Source organism: Mytilus edulis, chromosome 2, assembly GCF_963676685.1.
Source record: "Mytilus edulis chromosome 2, xbMytEdul2.2, whole genome shotgun sequence".
NCBI lineage: Eukaryota > Metazoa > Mollusca > Bivalvia > Mytilida > Mytilidae > Mytilus > Mytilus edulis.
The window spans coordinates 48,040,311-48,064,421 of NC_092345.1; the positions used below are offsets into that span (position 1 = coordinate 48,040,311).

The 24,111-nt window shown below is 32.3% G+C and overlaps 1 protein-coding gene across 1 annotated transcript in view; it reads left to right on the top strand.

The window, feature by feature from the left end:
* LOC139512312 (CCN family member 1-like) overlaps positions 1-23,323 on the top strand; it is a 29,321-nt gene extending 5,998 nt beyond the window's left edge. Inside the window, exons 2-5 of the mRNA XM_071299821.1 lie at positions 7,994-8,201; positions 13,653-13,958; positions 15,688-15,887; positions 22,273-23,323. Of these exons, the coding sequence (XP_071155922.1) occupies positions 7,994-8,201; positions 13,653-13,958; positions 15,688-15,887; positions 22,273-22,515 (957 nt within the window). The 3' untranslated portion in view covers positions 22,516-23,323. The remainder of the gene's footprint in view (positions 1-7,993; positions 8,202-13,652; positions 13,959-15,687; positions 15,888-22,272) is intronic.
* Positions 23,324-24,111: the final 788 nt, after the last annotated feature.

Genomic DNA, 24,111 nt, shown 5'->3' on the forward strand with positions numbered 1-24,111 from the left:
TTGTAAACAGAAAAGGGTGGTAGCAAGGGTTTTCAACCAGAAAAGACTATTAAGTACGTTTAAAATCCAAAACAAACTTGTAAATTATTAAATATTATAGATTTTATTTGAATACTTAACATTTACACTTGTTTGCAACAATGTCTATAATTTTAAATTCAGATATTAAATTTTAAAAATAACGGTGAATCTCTCCGATACTTATCATGAACACAAAAATTAAGTAATAGAGGTGGTACTATATTTATAATTTTTAGTACCGTTTAAAAAAGAAAAAAAGTAGAATCACAAAAATACTGAACTCAAAGGAAAATCAAATCGGAAAGTCCATAATCACATGGCAAAATCAAATGACAAAACACATAAAAAACGAATGGACAAGAACTGTCATATTCCTGACTTGGTACAGGCATTTTCAAATGTAGAAAATGGTGGAATAAACGCGGTTTTATGGAAAACAACATGTTAAAAATTTCATGCATTTGAAGCGCCTTTCTTGATTAATCTTCACCAGTAATGCTCAATGCTAAGTATTTTAAAAAGTCAAGGATGTCAGTTGAAGAGCTATATACGACCAACAAATACACCCCCGCCCCTTTGGACTCTTAAAAAATGATCAATCGAAGGTCAACTTTGCCTGAAGGAGTTGAAACCTAACTTTCTAAAAAAAAATATATAAATTTATAAACAGACCATTTTTAGAAATGTTTGGTATTAATCATGTCAGTACTCCTGTACTGACATCTGAGCTAGTTATACCCTGAGGCACATGCACTTTTCTCAGAAAAAAATCCTATATACCTTATGTAAAGTTATATAGGATTTTTTTTTTCTGAGACGAGTGCCTGTACCTCGAGGACTGATAGTCCATTAGCAGAGACCCAAGGCTGTAAAATAATGAAAACAACACGTGATAAATTGCGTGTAAAGCGTTTTTCCTAATCTACCTTCATCAGGAACGCTCACTGCCAAAAATATTTGAAGATATTTAAACATGCATGACATTGTATATAATAATTATTTTTTAAAAGAATTTTGAACCTGTTGTAGTTTTATGCATGCATACACTGAGTTTTACTGTTCGTATTGCTGTGAGTTTCTTTATTCTACATTTAGTAGGGATATAGGGGAGGTTTGACATTTCAAAGCCTCTGGGATTTATTAGTCTTGTGTGTCTTTTTATTCATTTAAATGTTTTGGAGTTTAGAATGGCGGCCATTTTCACTGAACTAGTACACATTTTTATTTAGGGGCCATCTGAGGCCCTACTACGGGTGTAGGGTTTTCTCGCTGCGTAGAAGACCCATTGGTGGCCTTCGGCTTGGTATCTGCTCTTTGGTCGGGGTGTTGCCCCTTTGACATATTCCTCATTCCCATTCTCAATTTTATTGAATTTTTGAACTTCGAAATAAAGTTGGAAAGGTCGAAAGGTATTAAGGTCGTCATCATCATCAAATTCAACATTTGTATAAAAGTTTAGGTAAAAACTTCTAGAAATAGATTTACGCCCATTTTCGCTGAACTACATGTATATAGTTCACCGTTTTGTTTAGAAGCCAGCGGAAGTCCGCCTCCGTGTGCGAAATTTTCTTGCTGTGTTGATGACCTTTTGGTGAAGTCTGACACGTTCCTCATTTTCATTCTCAATTTTATTAAAGACAACCCAGATAATTCTGCAATTACACCTTTTAGAGACAGTCTGTATTTAGTATTTCGAACAAAATTTTACTTACAAGTTTGTCATCAATTGTTATAATACTGGTATTAAGGAATCACTCAAACTACAAATTGACATATAATATGTCTCTCCTGTTATCAGTTATTATAAATCTGAAGCTAGTATGTTTATATTTATCTGTCAAAGGATTTTCGGATTTTGTATCCAATTCATTATATTGAGAATTATATTTCCGGAATCGGATTAACTTTTAAAAATAGGCAAAGAATAAGGACAAATTAATTATATCAACGTAACAAACAAGATTATCAAACAGTCATCTGTTTTAACATAATTTCATTCTCAATTTTATCTAGTTGATTTTCAATTATATGGATACTAAGTAGTCTTTACAAAATTCCGGCAGTCTTCAATATGAATTCAATGCCAATATTACTCCGTGTTCCCCTTTTCTAGTCTACCATACGATTAGTCTTATCACAAGATTTTTATTTGTCTCGACATCCTATAGTTGACTTATTTATAGATTATCGGTGATCATCTCAACGAGATTGATTTTCTCGCTTGAGCCGGGGCGGCGAAAGCGAGAAAGGCAATCGAGTTGAGATGAACAATGATAATCTTTTTATCGCTATTTTACCTTTGACGACGTTGTCAATTTCATGTCAATTTCATGTCAATTTCGTTAGCAACGTCACGTGCATGGCTTAGTTTCTAGCGATAATTTTCCATCTCAAGCGAGTAACATGATATGAAAATTATCACAAAAAAAAAATCAAAGGAAAAAGGCACAAAATAGCGATAAATAGAGAATAATACATGGCAAAATCCGTATCATATGTCGTATCATCCCGAGACATCAATATCAGCCCAAGGGCCTTTAGGCCCGAGGGATGATATTGGTCGAGGGTGATACGGCATGTGATACGGATTTTGCCATGTATTATACACTTTATCATATATTTCAACAGAAGAGTATTATATTATATGAACTGTTTTCTGATCCATAGCACTGGATTACCTTCAGTTCTACTTTTGTCTTGTTTCAAAGGCCGTAAAAGAACTGCTCAATTACTTATCCGAAGCACCTGGGTTACCTTACAATTTGCGTGCTGTTGTTTTAAAAATATTTTGTTTATTATTGTATTAATTTGTGTGTCAGTTTGTATTTTTCATAGTTGCATTTAGTGTGCCAAAAAATATGAAAACTTGACGTTCGTGACGTCACATACAATATGAAAACTCGACGTTCGTGACTTCACATACCAAACAATGACGTCATTCAAAAAATTTATCTATTTTGAGGAAAAAAAATTTTAAGCAAAAAAAAAAACCAACACTGACTTTATGTAAAAAAAAAAAAAAAAAAAAAAAATGTAGGGGTGTGATAAAGGGTATGCGATAAAGGGTAGGGGTGTGATAAAGGGTATGCGATAAAGGGTAGGGGTGTGATAAAGGGTATGCGATAAAGGGTGCGCATCAAAGTTGCGCGATATGGATTAAACAGCAGGCTATTTATCACATATGCAAAACTACTGTATTTACTACTAAACATATGATAAAACTTTTTATCCTGCAATTGGGTGTTCTACTATGCAGATACAGCCCTACAGATATCGCTATGCTGTATCTGTATACTATACAGATATCGCTTTAAAGCTCCACCCACTGCCGGACTGAGTATTGTATGAACCTGCGTGACCTCAGAATGTGTATTGCACTCGCATTCCAATGACGTATTAATTTCGAATTAACTATTACTTTTTTACGTTCTGTTTGTTTTCAAACATTTCTTTAAAGCAATAAGAATCACACCAATTTTCTGATAACATACACACAAGAACAGCAGTCTTTTCTACGATGACAACTTTCGATTTCAAAACTGTAATGTGTATGAACAACCATGTCTATTTCAGCATGCATGTTTAGTGAATGTCGAGTCTGAAGCGTAGGACAACTCGTACACACCTGTTTCAAATAAGACAATGTTTTGTTATTTGTTTTTACTGTTGAAATTAGTTGTTATGTTAAAATAGATAATTATTCACCTTGGGCGATGTAATATTGGTGACCATTCGAGATTCTTTTTTTGCGAAGCCGTCTTCTGAATGTGTGATTACTGTATCGTATTACTACACGGGCCTCAGAGGGTTTCAAATCGGGGGGGAAATGCAAAACATGTGTTTTTGTGTCTTTCAAAACACAAATAATATATATAATTAATTGCAGGTTAAAGACAATAACTGTTTAGTGTCTTTAAATATCAGCTGTATTTGTACTCGGCTCGAAACAGGTGTAGTAGCTCGCTAAAAGCTCGCATACACCTTGTTGCCTAGCCTCGTACAAATACAGCTGATATTTAAAGACACTAAACAGTTATTGTCTATTTATCCTGCAATTGGGTGTTCTACTATACAGATACAGCCCTACAGATATCGCTATGCTGTATCTGTATACTATACAGATATCGCTTAAAAGCTCCGCCCACTGCCGGACTGAGTATTGTTTGAACCTGCGTGACCTCAGAATGTGTATTGCAGTCGCATTCCAACGCCGTATCAATTGCAAATTAACGATGACTTTTATACGTTCTGTTTGTTCTCAAACATTTCTTCAGAGCAATGAGAATCACAACAATTTTCTGATAACATATACACATTAACAGCAGTCTTTTCTACGATGACGACTATCGATTTAAAAACTTGAATGTGTATGAATGTGTAACAAAAACAACCATGTCAATTTCAGCATGCATGTTTAGTGAATGTCGAGTTTGAAGCGTAGGCAACTCGTACACTTCTGTTTCAAATTGGACAATGTTTTGTTATTTGTTTTTACTGTTGAAATTATTTGTTACAATGTATGTTAAATTAGATAATTATTCACCTTGAGCGATGTATTATTGTTGACCATTCGAGATTCTTTTTTTTTTTTTTTTGCAAACCCGTCTTCAGCTGAATGTGTGATTACTGTATCGGTTTACTACACGGACTTCAAAGGATTTCAATTCAAAAATAAATGCAAAACATGTGTTTTTGTGTCTTTCAAAACACAAATAATATATAGAATTAATTGCAGGATAAAGACAATAACTGTTTAGTGTCTTTAAAATATCAGCTGTATTTGTACTCGGCTCGCATACACCTTGTTTCCTAGCCTTGTACACATGCAGCTGATATTTAAAGACACTAAACAGTTATTGTCTATATAATATATACATAATTGCCCCGTTGTTGTCTTATGACATGTTTCATAAAGTTTAACATCTCATGTGAGAGCGATATCAGCTTCTACGATACTTGTGTCTCATAACCTTTTAAAACTTTTTATTTTGTTCTACATGTATATGTGTATGAATAAGGAAATATGATATGATTAACAGTGAGACACATTTTTACTAGCGACCAATTGCAAAGGACATGAATGTAAGCATAATATATATAATAGGCCACCTGTACGTAACAATAACGAAAACCTACATTTGTATACAGTGAATTAAGTTACACTAGATCATTGTCAAATATTAGACAATTCAAACGAAAAAAACCAACAGCCCGATGTAAGCCTTAAATAATTCACGGAAAATAAATGTGACAGACGGCAATTAACGACAACCACCGAATCACAGGTCCTTGACTGCGGACAGCAAAACAAGGAATACGACGTAAACATGTTTGTGAGCTCTCAATTAACCATGGGATAACTGACCGTGCAAGACTTACATGGATAGTCAATGTAGTTCATAACCCCAATCATCATTCCTGGTACAGTGGTACCAGAGCACTACACAAGAATCAGCTGTAAAATATATTTACTTAAATTTACCACTTACTTTGGAAGTTAGCTCCATTGTTGAAGCATACGATAAAAAGATTATAACATGTCATTATTGATATCAAATATATTATCAACCCTTGGTCAATATCAGTCCTCGAGCGTTCTTTTGATTGTTACCTACATCCAAAGTTCTCAAACCTCAATTGTTGGGCGTTTGCTGCCCGTTGCAGCGAAACATGTGCTAACTGAAAATATGCAGACTTTCATTTAATGACATTCTGCTGTCTTGTAACAATTAAGGGCACCTATATAAGATAAAAAGCTACAATTTCCATCTTATATGATTTATGTGTATAGATATAGAAAATTTCATGTTTGACTGCTGAAAGCTCCGATAGAACTTCCGAACCCATTAACGGTAATCATTGAATTGATTGGACATATTTATGAATATCACGTGATAACTCGACCGTATTATGAAATTGAATAAAATCACGACAGAAACCATCTTCGTCAAGTTTTAAAAGACTTTTTTTACTTGATAGTAAAAGGATATTAGAATGAAATTCAAAACAGTGTGGGTGTGGCCATTGATTGACACATTAAATTCATCCATTGACTGGGACAATTTACGTGAACGTTTGTCTGTAACGACCACTGTTCACGACGTACCTACGATAGACATTTAAACTGTGGGATCACCAAGGTTTCTTAACGCCTTTAATTATAAAATAATTCGAAAAATTATTCAGAAATAACCTTTATGTTTTGATTTATATAATTGATATAAATCAAAACATCGTGTTATTTCTCATTAATTTTTTCGAATTACTTTATTAAGGTGTTGAGAACCTTTGGTGACCCCATAGTTTAAGTGTTTTTAAAAAGTACACAGTGAGCAATGGTCGTTACATACAAACGTTCACCTAAATGGTCCCAGTCAATGGTTTAATTTAATGTGTCAATCAATGGCCACAGCCACACTGTTTTGAATTTCATTCTATAACTATCATCAATTCAAAACAAGAAATCTTTTCTCTTATTTTATTTTACATTGCACAAAGTCACGTTTTTCTTCAGTAGACTGTTTATTTTATGACATCTTTATATTTTAATCCGTTGGGGGTGCACTACTCGATACTTTACCCTGGGAACCATGGTTTATTATAGAACAAAAAAATAAAAATGTTATTGTTCTTTGAAATAGCTTTCAAAAGCTGCGTATATTCTTAAATCTAATCGATTGCGAATACTAAAAAGTGTTCTCAGATTTCATAAAAAATAAAATCAACGCTGGGGATTTAAAAAAAACTTAATGTTCATGAGTTAATATTAAATTATCAAATATAACGATATCAATTTTCCTTTTAAGTCTTCAATGCATATTTGTTTGTTTTAATTTAGTTTTAACGCTTGTATCGTGCCGTTTAGCTTAAAAAGTGTAAAGTGTTTAGACGATAACAATATAGTGACAATATTCGTTGTTCGAGTTGAAATTTAAATCTTTGTTAATATTTGTATGTAACTTAACAATAATGACTTGATACATCTTTGATGTTGATCATGATACTAGAGGTTTTGTATTGAAGTAATACCAGGGGCATATTAGGATTAAATATTCATTTGGTCTTTGAAATTAAACTTCATAAAAAATATTTTTAATCCACAGTTTTGAGTCGCAGTCATTTATATAAGATACAGTCAGTCGCATTTGATGTACTGTTTTTTCTGCAATTCTAAATTTCATAGATTCAATCTATTTGATAGTCAATGTGAATGCGATGGGAGGTTTCTAATAGACTTTGGTTGCTGTCCAATTTGCGTTTTCAAAAGATGCAAAAATTTGCATTTGTGTTTTTCAATTTCGCCTTTAACTGGTATATCTAACAAATGCTGCGCCTTCTATTCTAACGTTGTATCTTTAATGTTATTATTGATGCAAGAATTCAGTTTTCTTCCATGGCATTACACTTGACAACAAAATGTCAATTAATCTTACAAAAATGACAATTCGTAAAATCTAGTGCATGTAAAATAATTTAAGACGGATTAGGAATACCCAGTGTTGCAGAAAATGACGTACATCATAGTAATTATTATTTGTATTTATGGAAATCAAATTTTGCTTATGGGAACTATAAATCATCCGTAATTGTCAAATCATTTCAAATATAACATAACCCATTTTCCTTCATGGAACATTTTATAAACAAGTGTACAATATAAATACTTGAAAATTGGGAGAAAACTAGACTAAGTGATGCCCCCCACACTCTAAGCTGAAGTAACTCATTTTATGACAAAGTCAATGTAGGACTTACTTTATGATATTATTGTGTCATGGAGACAAACATGTGCCCCTGCAGATTCAAAGTGCTATATCAAAATACACAAAGATGAGAATAGGAGCACACATATGCTTCAGACTCAGTTTTCGTCTTCTCATATTTTCTTTCCATTCCATATTTACTGTCCCTTTTTGCTGTTTGTTCAGAATAAAGGCTTACCGGTTTTAAATTATAAACGTTTATTTTACAGATAGCGAGCGAGTGTCCAAGAGTTTGTGATTGCCCACACAAACAGTTAAATTGTGAATATGGAGTACCACGTGTGATAGATGGATGTGGCTGTTGTCACATGTGTGCACGACAATACGGTGACACGTGTAGTGCTGTAGACAGGTGTGACACAGATAAAGGATTATACTGCGATCTTCTACCTAATGCGCAGCATGGCATTTGTAAAGGTTAGAAATAATGAACTATAATCTGCTTAACAACTCGATCATATAACAACAAAACGCGACCGGTTGTGGATAAGTATAGTCACGGAATGATAAAAAAAACTCTAGCAATAATGAAACTCGGTACTTAGGTATCCAATAACGGATTTTAGACATGGTTATCATATTTATCCCATGGTAAAGAATCCTAATTCATATACATTTTTGTAATAGAAAACATGATTGTGTCTCAGAAGCCATACACTTAGATTTTCAACCGATGATCATTTCAATTTGTTAAAACAAAATAAATCATTATGTTAAACATGTCATAATAGTCCTTAAACATTTTATTCGTAATCAAACAAACATGACCATAAAAGAAATGATTGTTTAACAACAACATAAACAAACTAATAGACCTTTTCAACATCTATCGACACCTACAGTTGAGAACGACTACGACAGGTAAAATATGAGGGGTTGTCTCAAAAATTAAAAAAAATTAAATCATTATTGATTTTATTGCTTTCATTGACAATGATAGAACTTTCCTACAGAGTCCAAATAACATGGATTTTTTTTTTAATTTATTATAAAGAAAATGATGGACTTTAAGTCACATTTCATCTTTTTAGACGTTGAGCTCCTAGCTGTCCTAGTGGAATTTGGAAAATGAAAAGAACAAAGCATGATTAATTGTAGTTGATATTAATTTTAATTAAACAATGTTTTATCTCTGTTGACAAGGGCGGCACATGTTTCCACAATGTCTGTTAGTTTTGGCCTTGCGTGCCTCCATAATGTACTGAATACTTTGTATATTTTCAATTCACCAATTTGGTGTTCCACTTGAATTCTATATTCACCAATCACGCGATTAAATTTTCTGCTCGTTCTCTCAAATGTTATGGCTTACGATTAATTTGATGTGTTGTAAATGGTGTAACTAAAGGATGACGATTTGGATAAACTTTGTCTCTAAGGAGAACACAGTCCCCCGGGAAATGCAGCGGATTATTTCTCCCTATTTTGATTCAAAACCTCTCATGTATGGTCATAGATGAGATACAAAAAAAATCTTCTTAAGTACGAAAAAACTTGAATAAGGTACAAAACTTTGTTCCGGAAATTTGATATAGAGAAATAAATTCTGACCCGATGAAAACAAAACAAAATATAGCAATGACAGTGTATAGATGAAATAAACGAAATTTGATCAACTTCTTGTAAGAAACTCAAAGGTCATTTTCAGGAACGGGGGAGGACACTATGACGAAGGGACAAGGTATGTTGTTCTCGGGACATCAGCCGCCGATCTCTAAACTCCTGCTTAGCACTGTCCATATTGATTTTGCAATGTCAACAAGCTCTAAGTATTAACTAACAATTTGAAATATAAATTCCACACACTGGTATGTAAAAAAATGCACTGCTTAAGATGTTGTAACATTAAAACGAGATGTCAATTATATTTTTTTTTCTTCAAAATTTACTCATGAAAAACATCAACTCTAACAAAATATCTTGAAGCGGAGAAGTCCGCCGTTGATAAAAAAAAAAAAAAAATTAGATGTGATATTTTCACTTTCCTTAGACCTACAAAATCAATATGTGATTATCCCTCTAGAAATTGAATATGTACATCAACTAAGGTGAAGATCGGTTGAAAAATACCAATTTGGTCGTGTTCACAAGTGTGATACGGACGTACGGACAGTCCAGTAATTATTTTTCATAAATTTTGGAAAATTTCATAAAAGCTTTTACACCAACAAATTAATCGTTACTTGCATGCGGCAAATATTTGGTAAAGGACTCACATAATCATAAAATTGAAGAGAAAGCGGATCAGGATGCAGAATGGTTGCTGTATTTGTTTTAATCAATTCAACATGAAATGTCGTGTAAATACATACAAAATTAAAATGTTATATGACAGAGACAAATATTTATTTATTTATTTACTTGATATATATTCTGAAGCTATATAGTCAAGACAGTATATAACCGCCAATCCAATATGTTACGTATTGGTAATCATGATGGTTCTTGTCTTTGAGACGACCCATCCATTTTACCTGTAAACTGTAGGTGTCATTAGTCGGTGTCGAGAGATGTTGAAAAGGTCTAATAGTTCATTTGAACATACATGTAGTAGTTATAATGGCTGCATATACTTTTAGCGTACCTTTTTGTCACACAATGCTGCTTGTTGTTAATAGACTGCAAAATGAAATATTTGTCAAATTTTCTTTTAAATGTTACTGGGCATAAATGTATGTATTTATTCCAAGCTGGACAACTTTTTATGCCCCACCTACGATAGTAGAGGGGCATTATGTTTTCTGGTCTGTGCCTCCATTCGTTCGTCCGTTCGTTCGTACGTCCGTCCGTTCGTTCGTTCGTTCGTCCGTTCGTTCGTCCCGCTTCAGGTTAAAGTTTTTGGTCAAGGTAGTTTTTGATGAAGCTGAAGTCCAATCAACTTGAAACTTAGTACACTGGTTGCTTATGATATGTTCTTCCTAATTTTAAAGCAAATTAGACTTTTGACCCCAATTTCACGGTCCACTGAACATAGAAATGAAAGTGCGAGTTTCAGGTTAAAGTTTTTGGTCAAGGTAGTTTTTGATGAAGCTGAAGTCCAATCAACTTGAAACTTAGTACACTTGTTGCTTATGATATGTTCTTTCTAATTTTAAAGCCAAATTAGACTTTTGACCCCAATTTCACGGTCCACTGAACATAGAAATGAAAGTGCCAGTTTCAGGTTAAAGTTTTTGGTCAAGGTAGTTTTTGATGAAGCTGAAGTCCAATCAACTTGAAACTTAGTACACTTGTTGCTTATAATATGATCTTTCTAATTTTAATGCCAAATTAGACTTTTGACCCCAATTTCATGGTCTACTGAACATAGAAAATGAAAGTGAGAGTTTCGGGTTAAAGTTTTTGGTCAAGGTAGTTTTTGATGAAGTTGAAGACCAAACAACTTGAAACCTAGTACACTTGTTGCTTATGGTATGATCATTCTAAATTTATTGCAAATTTAGATTTTTTATCCAATTTCACGGTCCATTGGACATGGAAATTGATAGTGCGAGTGGGGCATCCGTGTACTTAGGACACATTCTTGTTTTCGATCTGAAACCACACACATTGCAGTCGGTGTCTTGAAAAATAAAATTGAGAATGAAAAATGGGGAATATGTCAATGAGACAACAACCCGACCAACTAGCAGACAACAGCCGAGGGCGGCCACCGATGGGTCTTCAATATCGCGAGAAAATCCCGCACCCGGATGTAGTCCTCATCATATACTCAGTCATTCCACAAACAATTAAATGTTTGCGGTACAATAGACTATACTTTCTCATGATGCTATACAGCAATTAAATACACATATGGATTTGTCGACAAAGTATGTGAAACTGCCTTGTTGCGAACCAGTACAATTGTATTCAGGAAGACTTCCTACCATAAATGCATGGATGAAATAAAAAAGGAAAATCAAAGCTTTTATTTCCAATAAATGATCTATAAACATCCCATTGTTGTAGCTTTACCAGGTTTATGTCAGAAATGACCTCTGATGATACGAAGTCAATTTAGTTAAGCAGACTTTTTATGGTATAACAGTGCAATAAAAAGGATATAAAACCGGATACATTGATTAGTTTAAATTGCAATTGTTTTGTGTTCCTAGATTATAAATCGGGCCACTTTTCAGGACCAACTGGAGAATATACTATTTTTTGTTCCCTCTCTGTTATTGAATTTTAAAGTTTAAAAAAATAAAAGGAATCATATTTCAGTTAAAAGACACGCGAAAAAAAGACAGGCTAGTGCAAACAATTGCATGCAAAGCTCGTCTTTGCATTAAACAACATCAAATACCGTCTAGACCAACATTATTAAAAGTTGATCAGATAAAAAATGTATTAGTTTGTGAGCAACAAAAGTCACGCACATAAAGAGGAAAAGGCGGTATCATGAAGAAACATTTAATAAAATCAAGAGTGAATTGTATTTTTACTGAAAGCGTAAATCCACGAAAAGTTCCCTAGCTTATTCGACCTTAACTTGTTTTAGCACTTAGATTTAGATAGCAGATACTAACGAGTACCTTACACATGGGAGTAACTATTTAAAAATAATATGGGTGAATAATTGTTGGTTGCCTTAATGTGTCCAGTGACAAATATTTCATAAAACATGGAAGAAATTAAGATACAAACACTTACAGTAATATACAACGAGCGAATGTTATATTGTATGTTAAACATATATATATATATATATATCAGATCTAACATCAATCAAATGTTATACATCTGAATACATAGATATAGGAAGATGTGGTACGAGTGCCAATGAGACAACTCCATTTAAGTAACAATTTATAAGAGTAAACCTGTATAAGTCAAAGTACCGTCATCAACACTGAGCGTTGGGTCACACCAAACATACGTCTAAATATATGTATAGAAGAAAATTGTTTTGTGAAAGGTATAAACGGCTGTAGCTAAAACAAAAGTTTGGAAATATATCTTTATTTGCACTCAAAATTACAGTCAATGACAAGATGAACAGTGTATTGAAGACGCAAAATGAACCACAAATATTTCAGGCCCCCCGCCCCCCTTAATACAATGATTTGTATATGATGCAAAATTATTTATCAATTTCAAATACTATCACAATTTATCTGACATGAAGTATACGGCCATGTAACAATAGATAGTATCTTCAGTATGGCATTATAATACCTTTGTGGCTGTAAATACGGAACAATTATCAATGAATTAACAATCGATTCGTCTTGTTTGTCTCATAATTCTAAGATAAATATTGATCTAACTGCAGATCACAAGAGAATATGAAGTAAGTGTATCAACACAGATTAAGTATATAGAATTGACTTGTCTTGCAGGTTTTCTTAAGTTTTTGTAATGGTTTGTCAGTGAAACGAAATGGTTGTTCTATTAATTCTATATAACTTTTGTGTTATTTAGAATTTGAAGAGCTGTTACTGCGGCGCTCAAACCATTAGTAGTTATTGTAATAACAGATACATTGTTGTTACGTCTGTTTTATTTTTACAATAGAACTACAAATTTAAAACGTTTTCGATCATGTTATTCAATAATGTGTGAAAAATAACAAGCCGTATTGAATATGCATTTTTAGTTTTAATTTAGTTTTTAGAATATAAATGTTACAAACATACTATGCCTTAGTATTTTTGCCATCTCGAAAATTGTTTGAAATCAAATTATAGACAGTTTCAAGAGAGATCTCCCCTGTGAATTTTAATTAGAAGAACGTTAATTGCATTGTATGTCGTTATCTGTTTGTTAACATGGTTTAACTGTCCTGTGTTTTAAAGGCAATTCAGCAGAAAGATCTCGAAAATAAAACCATCACGTTGAGATACATATTGTTCAATTTAAAATTGTCATGTTATTTTTTTCCAGCTAATACTCCAAAAGGTTGTGAAATTAATGGTAAAAAATACAATGATGGCGACACGTTTTATCTGAACAATAACTGTAGAAATCGTTGCACTTGTCAAAATGGACATTATGGTTGCGTTGACTTATGTCCTCAAGAGTACACGAAGCCGTCTATGATATTTTGTCCCAATGCTGAATTGATGCCTGTGAGAGGACAGTGTTGTAAAGAATGGAGCTGTTTGAAACCAAACAAAACAGAGTCAAACAAAATACCAAGACACATTGCAAACAATTACAAACTACGTCCGCAAAATAATCCCACATGGGGTAAGAAACTTATTAACATGAAATTTAAAATTCTACTTTAACGTAGAATTAATTGTCTAAATATCCACAATATAAGATTACAAATCTAGTGTAAGCATATAAAAGTCTCCAATTTGAGATGCTGCATTTTCACATATGATAACGGATAAGTTTCTAAAAAGCATAGGCTAATTGTTCTCAAGATCAATGAATTGACAGGGATTTTTGTGGTTATCTCCAGGTACTCAGTACTGCGATAACAATAATTTGTGTAAATTATGATGCATCTTCATTTGGAACTATTTAAAAGGACATTTTTTTCTTAAATCTGAATTTTTTTGAATTTCTCTTACAAACTGACCTGTCTTATATTGTCATTATATTGCTAAACTTAATAAGTTATTATTTTGTCGAAATCATTTTATTTGCATTATTTGTCCATCAAAGTAATTTTATTGTGATGTAACGATTTTTCTTCATAACGCTTTTTGTGATGTAAGTTACAAATAATTGTCAGAATACTTTCACAAAGTCGGAAATTTGTTTCACGATAATACTTTTGGTAAAAAATAGATAAAGTCACAGCTTTTAAAGTTTTATTACGTAAAGAATAATTAATCCTTTGGTCATTTCAATTTGTCGCTATTCTTCCTAAAACTCACGCGACAGATTGTTGTTACTGGTATATTATTTTATTAATCCTGTAAGTGCAAATTATATTATGTCATTGTCATTCGGTAATGTCGTTTTTATTGTATTTTTTTTCTGGTCTAAATATGTTTTCTGAAGTTCTTACTTCAGTGAGAGTCAGGCATTCGAACTGAAAACATCCGTCAATTTGTAGAATTACATGTATTTCATTCTGATATCATGAAATTGTTAACTACTGCAAATGGTTTGCGTCTAATTCTACCAGTGGAGTTAAAGCGAATATTCTCAGACAAGTGACGATGTCCTATATTCATTGTCTATCGTTGACATCGCCAACGTATATAACTGGTCGTGGGTTGCTGCTCGTTATCATCGTCAATCAAGTAGCCAGCTCCCGGTCACAGTACTCCGGCTTTGTTACCAATAAAAACTAGCTACCATGATATTTATATCCAAGAGTGCTTGAAATGGCGTTAACTCTAGACATTATTCAATCACAATCAATTTCAAGATCCAAACCTATCAATTAAAAGATTATCACTAACTTATTTTTATAAGTGCACACATGCCTAAAAGTATCTAGCTCTGGCTTGATATTCTTAAAATTGAATTAGATATGTTTTCCACAGCCGCAGTGTTATGAAATAGTATGGGTTTATCGTGAATATTTGTATATATCTGGATCTGTTTTGTTCGGTGCTTGAGACATTTTGGTCGCTAGGGAGGAATATTCAAACTGCGTTCAAAGATTCTTTGCATAAGACATAAAAAAGGAAGAAAAACAACTTCATAAAAGTGTATGAAGCGTTTATATGAAATAACCATCACCAGGAACGCTAACGACCAAACACAGCCAAGGATGTATGATTACCGGACCAAATGTTTTAAAGTTATGAGCAATATACATGTCTGTTAACAACAAAATGAAAGGAGATATCAAGAAGCAATTCACATCAATCGAGCCAAAACAAGATAGACAACTCCATGATTGAACAAAGGGAAAAGCATTCACTTTTATAGCTTATAAGTTTTATAGATCTTCAAATATCTATATAATTATGTGTTTGGATTGATAATTTTGTATCTCACTTTATTTCAGTTGAAAAATCTAAACAACTAAACGAAGTGATACAGACTGGTGTCACCGACTGTTCCCTAAACGGAACAAAATGGAGTCAATGTTCAGTCACGTGTGGTGTAGGAATATCTGTCCGTATGGCACCAAAGCACTGCAGGCGGAAGGAAGACACAAGATTATGTTATTTACGTCCATGTGGTACAGTATTATATAGTAACGATGTAAGTTTATACTACATGTTTATCCTTATAAGCGGAAGGTTTGCCTAGCCATACACACAGGTTCAATCCAACGTTTCTCTTAAAATGTCATGTACCAAGTCATGAATATGGCAGTTGATATCACATAGCCGTTTCTATTTATGTTAGCGTATGTTTTTGTAGCAGGTCAGAGTTTTGTTGTTCCGTTTCCTCTTATAGTGTTTTCCTCACTGTTGGCTTGTGACCCAGATTTGTTTGAGTTAAATCGATTTATGACTATTTAACAGCGGTAAACTGCTTTTTTTTTTTAATGAAAGTAAAATTTCAAGTCCCTTATGTCATGTGCTTGATTTTAAACTACTGGCTATCGTTTGGATAACATACACGAAGTTTATATGATGCTGTGACATGTAATAAGTCACGTAGATACATTCAAATTATTCATTTGCAAATTTTAACTTACTACAATTTATTGACTAAAGTTTATTTATATATTTGTACGTGTAATTAATATGCACCAAACACTAAGGAAAACTACTGAGCTCTTGCTTATCCTGTCTTCACGGTATGAATAAGTTAATATGGATTTCTACAGAAATCGCTTAAGATCTCGAAAAGAAATAGTTGTTAAGATAAACAGAAATAGTATAGAAACCTACATGACATTGTTTGTACTTAATCAATGAAGTATAACCTAAGATTCTATTTCATTTACGACAAAGGGTATTGTATTTTAATATTCAATTAAGAATGAACATTCACATTCAATAATTGAATTTGTCGTAGGTTAAATTAAGGTCTATTTTTTCTTATTCTATCACGATATTTATTCAGGATGTCTTGTTAAATTACGTTTAAAATTCCAATTACCAGGCAGAAATGAGATTACAAGTAGTAAATGTCGCACAATTTGGCGAGGTTTAATGTATTTTCAAGGATCCGTCTAAATTAAAGAATTGTACGATAAAATAAATTGAAAAATAGTCCTTGGTTTACAATCTTTTTAATTGAATTATTTTATTTCGGCAAATACCAATACAACATGAAGAAAAAAAATTACCAGCTTACTGAAAAAATAATTTCAAACCTAGTTTAGCTTCGTTCTATTGTTCACTTAGCGAACAGACTTTACTATTTCGATTCCAATTCAATGATTAGTTGAAAAACGTCATTATATAATTTCTGTTTTGACTTCGGTTCAGCCAATATGTATTTATATTATATATTTCTCGTAGCTTATATCTAACGTGTACAATCGTTGACAATGAAATTTTATGCAACATTACTGATAGTATTTTAATCTATTTGTAAAAAAAAACATTTAACATGCCCACCTGGTTATCTTAAGTTTCTTATGTATTCCTAAATGCATTTGGATTTCCTTGCAACAGTTATGGCATTACAATTATCAAAATTTCCTTAGCTGACGAAACTCCTGAATTTTGCTAAAATATATTTTCATTCAAAAAGGTCATCATATACAGAAATATCTCGAAATTAAACCATCCAAGGAGACATCAATGTCTATGAAGAATTAGTTAGTGATGCAGAAAAATTGTAAATAAAGGCAACAGTAGTATACCGATGTTTGATAATCATAAATCGATATATTGAACTAAAACTGAGGGAACCACATCAAATATAAGTGTAAAACAATGGAAAAACATTAAGTAAACACAAAACTGCAAAAAAAAAACAAAAAAAAAAACGCCCACACCAACATAATTTATAATTAAACAGACTATTTGATAAAAATTGCTATATACCTGACTTGGTACAGGACAACTTAAGGAAAGGAATACTGGATTGAACCTGTTTATTATTGGCTAGTGAAACCTCCTGCTTTTATGGCAAAATACCGCTTAAATGACAACACTACGTGACATGAACAAAATAGAAAAAAAGCAAGAACAATCAGAACAGAGAAACACATAAATAAATAATATAATAGTACATTACAACATGTAAACTTCAGAATAAAACTGGACACCTTCCTTCAATTAACAACAGTTCACCAGTAGATCACAAATGAAGTATAAACTGCGCGTCACACAAATGTATCAACGCTACATAAAGTGACGTATTTTCTGTGACTTTAATATTATCACTGGTAAATTTTTAAAAATATTTTTTTTTTATTATAATAGACTTTGACAAGAGTATTAAGATTGGATTTAGATTTATTTAATGGTGTTATTTTATGTATTTTCTGACCATTACAAGAATTTAAAAACTGAACTGTGTTTGTAATTGTATTACCTTTTGTATTTTCTGACCATGTCGGTTTTTTTTCTAATTTGATATAAAATCAAAACTGTGCATAACTATGTATTCTAACAGGACATCTTTACCTGTAATGGTTTACTTTTATAAATTGTTATTTGAATGGAGAGTTGTCTCATTGGCACTCATACCACATCTTCCTATATCTATAAACAACCAAATCCGGTGCATATATGTAGGACTCAAATCTATGGTGGGTTCCAAATCTATGGCAGATTCCTAATCTATGCATGGCAAATGTGACGTCATTCCATCCCAAATCTATGGTAGATGTTTTACAATCCTAATCTATGGCAAGTTTTGTAATTTCCTAATCTATGGCGGAATTATGTTCAAGGTTACCAAATCTATTGCAAATGTTGTGCAAATGGAAAATAATGCAGTACCTATACGACCAATGATTTGTCTTAAACAAGTGGATATGTACGAAAACGAGAGCATGCCTATAAACATTTGTGAAATAAACATTCCATAATGGTCAACGAAATCGTGATGGCAAAAGTAAAACGTTAATGATGAATTCATATACCTTAATGCAGACTTCAAGATTGAAATGACGTGCCCCATAAAAATTAACATTTTCTAATCTTTGCATGGTACCTGTTTGTCCCATTCATTAAACCAAATAATCTAGTAAGTCCCTTAACAAACAAGACGGTAGAAATGATAAATAGAAATGAACAGTTTCAATTTTCAAATAATATTTATTTCTTCGTAAATGCATCTTTTTTTTTTATTTAATGACGATTTCAATCAAATTGATATCCGGTTATTTTATCTTTCAATTTATAAACTTTGCCAGCCGTAGACAGTAAAATGTTTTCTCTAAAAAATCGATGAAAAAAGCGGTGCCGTTGTTCATCGCGGGCTTTGGCCGATATAGCACATTTCGTCCGCCTTCCGGATAATAGGTTACATCTTCCTTTAGACTATCCGCAAATTGTTGTCGAGGGAAATGCCTATATCTGGAATGGTGTTCAAATCAATGGGTTCCGCCAACGTTTGCAGGGGCGACGATGTAATATGGTGTTATTCAATTTTGACGCAATTCAAAGATCTACCATAGATTTGGGGAAAACTAAAATCTACCATAGATTTGGGGAAAACTAAAATCTACCATAGATTTGGGGAAAACTAAAATCTACCATAGATTTGAGTTGCTTGGCGTTTGTAACGTCACATTTGCCATAGATAAGTAATTTGTCATAGATTTGGAACCCAGCATAGATTTGAGTCCTATATATTTTTCGGGTATGTGCTTTAAACTAAAAATCATATAAATGAAACTGCTGATTTATTATCTTAACTTTTATATACATATATAAAATATATTACAAGCAAGATAATGTAAGACCAAACAGTAAACACACTTAATCACAAACAACATAATTAAATGCAAAAAAGAACCACAAAAAAAAACCCACTATAAACGAACCACGCGTAACTCGAATATACCGACAAATAAGACACATGTGATGTAATGTACCGAACTTAAAAAATTCAAACCACAAACGATTATACATAACAAAATATCAAACCAGACTTACAAAAGAAACATCATAACTAATTACATGACTATTGGATGTGTAAATACAGAGACACGTTGGATAGCAATATGAATTGTTACCATCTACTAAGAAGTTTCTGAGTGATTCGTTTATTAATCATATTATATTGTTTCAAAGCATATACTGTTTGCTCAGCACATATTGTTTGCATAACATATAAAAACTCATCATAGATAACAGGATTAAATTTTATTTTTCCGCCTGACGCGTGTTTCGTCTACAAAAGACTCAGCATTGACGCTCGACTAATAAATGTTAAAGTCCAAATAACGTACGAGGTTAAAGAGCAATGATGACCAAAAGTTCCTAAATATTATGACAAATACAGCTAAGGTAATCTATTTCTGACCTAGAAAAGCCTTATTATTTAAAAAATTAAAAGTTTCATAAACAGATAATTTATACGTATGACCATATCAATGATAATTCATGTTAACACAGAAGTGCTGACTATTGGGCTGGTGATACCCCTGGGAATAAAAACTCAACCAGGAGTGGCATCGACCCCGTTGTTGTGAATAATCTTATCATAGATACCAGGATTAAAATTTTATATTCCTGCCAGAAGTGCGTTTCGTCTACATCAGTGACGCTCGAATCAATAAATGTTTAAGTCCAAATAAAGTACGAGGTTGAAGAGGATTGAGGACCACAATTTTCTTAAAGTTTTGCCAAATACAGATAAGGTAATCTATTCCTGAGGTAGAAAAGTAGAAAAGCCTTCGTATTTCAAGAATTCAAATATATGTAACAGTTAATTTTTTATTTTGACCATATCAATGAGAATTAATGTCAACACAAAAGTGCTGACTACTTGGCTGGTGATCCCCTCGGGAAATAAAACACCCACAAACCGTGGCATCGACCCCGTGGTTGTAAATGACCTTATCATAGACACCATGATTAAAATTTTATATATACTGTATCGCAGTCATGTACTATACTATAACAGTACTTTATATAGACCATGAAAGTAAATTAATGGTCTTAGCGAATACACCTATATCAAATGATTAACATAAGTTACTTGCATTCATATATGATAGAAGAAATATGTCATTGAGATTATCAACAATATCCTTTATGTTCTTGGAACATCAACCTCTTTTATGCATGGGACGTTTCAATAACCAGTTAGGTGCCTTTTTAAATAGAGGAAGCCCTATATTGTACGTTAATATAAATATAATATTCCGTATTTTATTTGTTTGTTCTCAATTTTTGATTAGTATCATTGACTTTGATATTTCACCCGATGATCCTCATATTGCAATTAATCCTATATATTCAATTCGGTAAACTCTGATGACTAAGAATTGATCAATTTACAATTTTTACATACATTGCTAAACATCTGGTTGTGTCACTGACTTTAAGGTTTTGAGACGGTTATTAGATTGAGTTAGCTTGTATAACTAATAAAACCTTAAGAACATTCGAGAAGCAGAGGCATATTATCTTGATGTTTATTTCATTTGATAAATTGTGTTTGAAACTAAAACCATTGATGAATGTAATTAGTTTTCGAGGCTTTCAGTCCTTACTTGACATTTCTTTTCATGGTCATGATTGCTTTAGAATGAACTTTATCAGTCATCGAACATTTATTCTGTAAAATCTTTAAATTAGGTATTAGATAAAACTGTTGTTTATGATTACTTCCTTTGGTTTATCTGAACGGAACCGGAAATTGGTTATTTGCGTCTAAAAGCATTCATTGTCCGCGTATATTAATTAGTTTGTAAGTATAATGACGAAAAATTACATGCGAAAAAAAAAAGAAAACGAAAAACAAAATCGATTCTTCGTGCGGTAAGGTTTCAACTTTGACGTACGATGCTATTTGTAAAAACATTATCCAACTTATTTGTTTGCAATGTTTTACGTGAATTTTATCCCCTTTTATCAGCGGTCACTACCACGACAGAATATGTGCCATTTAAAACAATTGTTTTGATAGCGTGTAAAATAGATCGTTCTTATTGAGGATTTTCTTATCCCAGGAATAGATTACCTTAGCCGTATTTGACACAACTTTTTGGAATTTTGGGTCCCAAAAGCTCTTCAACTTTGTACGTGTTTGGCTTTATAACTATTTTGATCTGAGCGTCACTGATGAGTCGTATGTAGGCGACACGCGCGTCTGGCGTATTAAATTATAATCCAGGTACCTTTGATAACTATTATTGCTATAGCAATACAAAGAATTTTACTATCGTGTAGACTATGTTATGTTTGTTGCTACTTACTGATGTATTGATAGCCCGAAGAAGGGTTTGTTACGACAGTCCATTTATCAACGAATATAAGTGAGTCTCCTTGCGGATACATACATTGAGAGCTAGCATGTTTTTCAGTATAGTAACGAGTAACGAGAGTTTTTTTACTTGAACTTCATCAAAGTTGGTTTTTGCATATATGTGGCTCATCTAAAAAAAATCTTAACACAATAATAAAAAAAATATACTAAAATATTCATGCATTAGATTATTTTTTCCTCAAGTTACTTTTGAAAAATCGATCGCTGCTTAATATGAGATACGTTTCTTTTTCAGCGAAAGAAAAAGTGTACTCCAACAACACGGATAACGAAGAAAGAACGAATTTCTTATAAAGACTGTCACAGTGTACGGGCGTACAGATTGAAGTTTTGTACTAATTGTAAAGAAAAACAATGTTGCTATCCAAAAAGAACAAAGACCAGAGAAATTGAGTTTCTCTGTAACGATGGACGTTATGAATACTTTAAGTATGCATGGATCAAAAGATGTAAATGTAGTAAGAGGTGTAAAAACTAACAAATTAGATGTCTGAAATGTATTGAAATTGATATTTTAGTAGTTATATACATGTACATTTGTTTTACCTGATTGTTTGGTCTATCTGATCATAGAGAAAGTGTGGTTTTTAAAGTAAAATATTTATTATTAACTTAACACCTCTCTATATGTGCAATGTTTTTAATATACTAGGTTTGAAATTAAAAAAAATAACAAGATTTTCTCTATATAGTATGGAAAATAATCACTGAAGGATTTTTTTTCGGTCGAAAAGAAGAATGAAAATAATGTTTAACAAAATCCACTATTTGTACATTTTGATAAAAACAAAATGCGTTTTTTTTAACTGGACACTATGATTTTTACTTTATTTTTAATTTAAAATTCATATAGCTTTATCAGGCAATATAGACCTTCAAGTGATAAGCCTTTATTTGCTGTTAAATTCATCTGTTAACGTTGTTTATATATTAAGTGTTTATATGTACATATAGATTCTTCAAGACCAAAACTGAAATTTGAATTTCAGAATGATGTTTTTATATTTGTGTCAGTAGGTTGCATATCATGTAAATATATTATATTTTATACTATTAAAGTTATAACTCTTGATGATAAACATATCAAGTTGTATTGTAAAGTTGAGTATATTCTTCGGCTACATTGGTTGTGGTATGTGTTTACTTGCATGTTTGGTTGTTTGTTTAACTGAACAAACGAAACGCAAAATTGCTTTGATATGATCTGACATGCAACGTGTATATTCATAATTGAAAATAACGTTCAGTGTTGTTATTTGATTTGATAATAAAAAGATATTATTTTTTCTGTGTATTTTGTGAAAACTTTACAAAAGTAAATGCTGCATTTTGCTACTTTCTGATTCTCCAAATGGCGAGTGGTTTGAATTTTTTCCGAATTACTACAGTTATCCCCCTTTGTCGGCATGAGTTCATCAATATGAAAGAATTCTTGAAAATATCAAACATAAGATATACAAATCTGATGTTTGTTATTTTATTATTTTGTAATTGATGCTGATTTTTGGATAATATATGTCATGGTAGTCATTTAATGTTTTTGTTAAGGCATTTGGACCAAAAAGATCGAATTATTGACTTGCAAGAACCATTGTCTTGCAGGACAATAGTAAATCATCAATTTCTTAGAGCTTATCTTCACAAAATTAATGTACCAAATTAGCTGCTATTAGCAAATTATTATTTCTATATTTCCCTTTCATTAATGTTTGAAGCAAAAACTATTGTTTTTTAGTTGTTGTTTTTCAAATGGTGGCGAATGGCCCTTTAACGCATATTCAAATTAAGTGTCGTACGTAAATTTTGACTATTTAATATTGTCCACCTTTGTTTAATTGTGTAGAACAGCTTGTTAAAGACATAAAAGTATGTAAAGTTATATGGTTTACTTTGAAAGACAACACCCACACCTGTTAATGAATAAATCGTAATTATAGACATTTAAATTGATCGGTTCAATAGTTGACTGGTCCAATTAATAGAAACAAAACCAAATATACACTCTCATGTTTTACTTTGAAAAAGTTGTTAAACGATTTTCAAAGGAACGCACAATAACATACTTATCAATGCA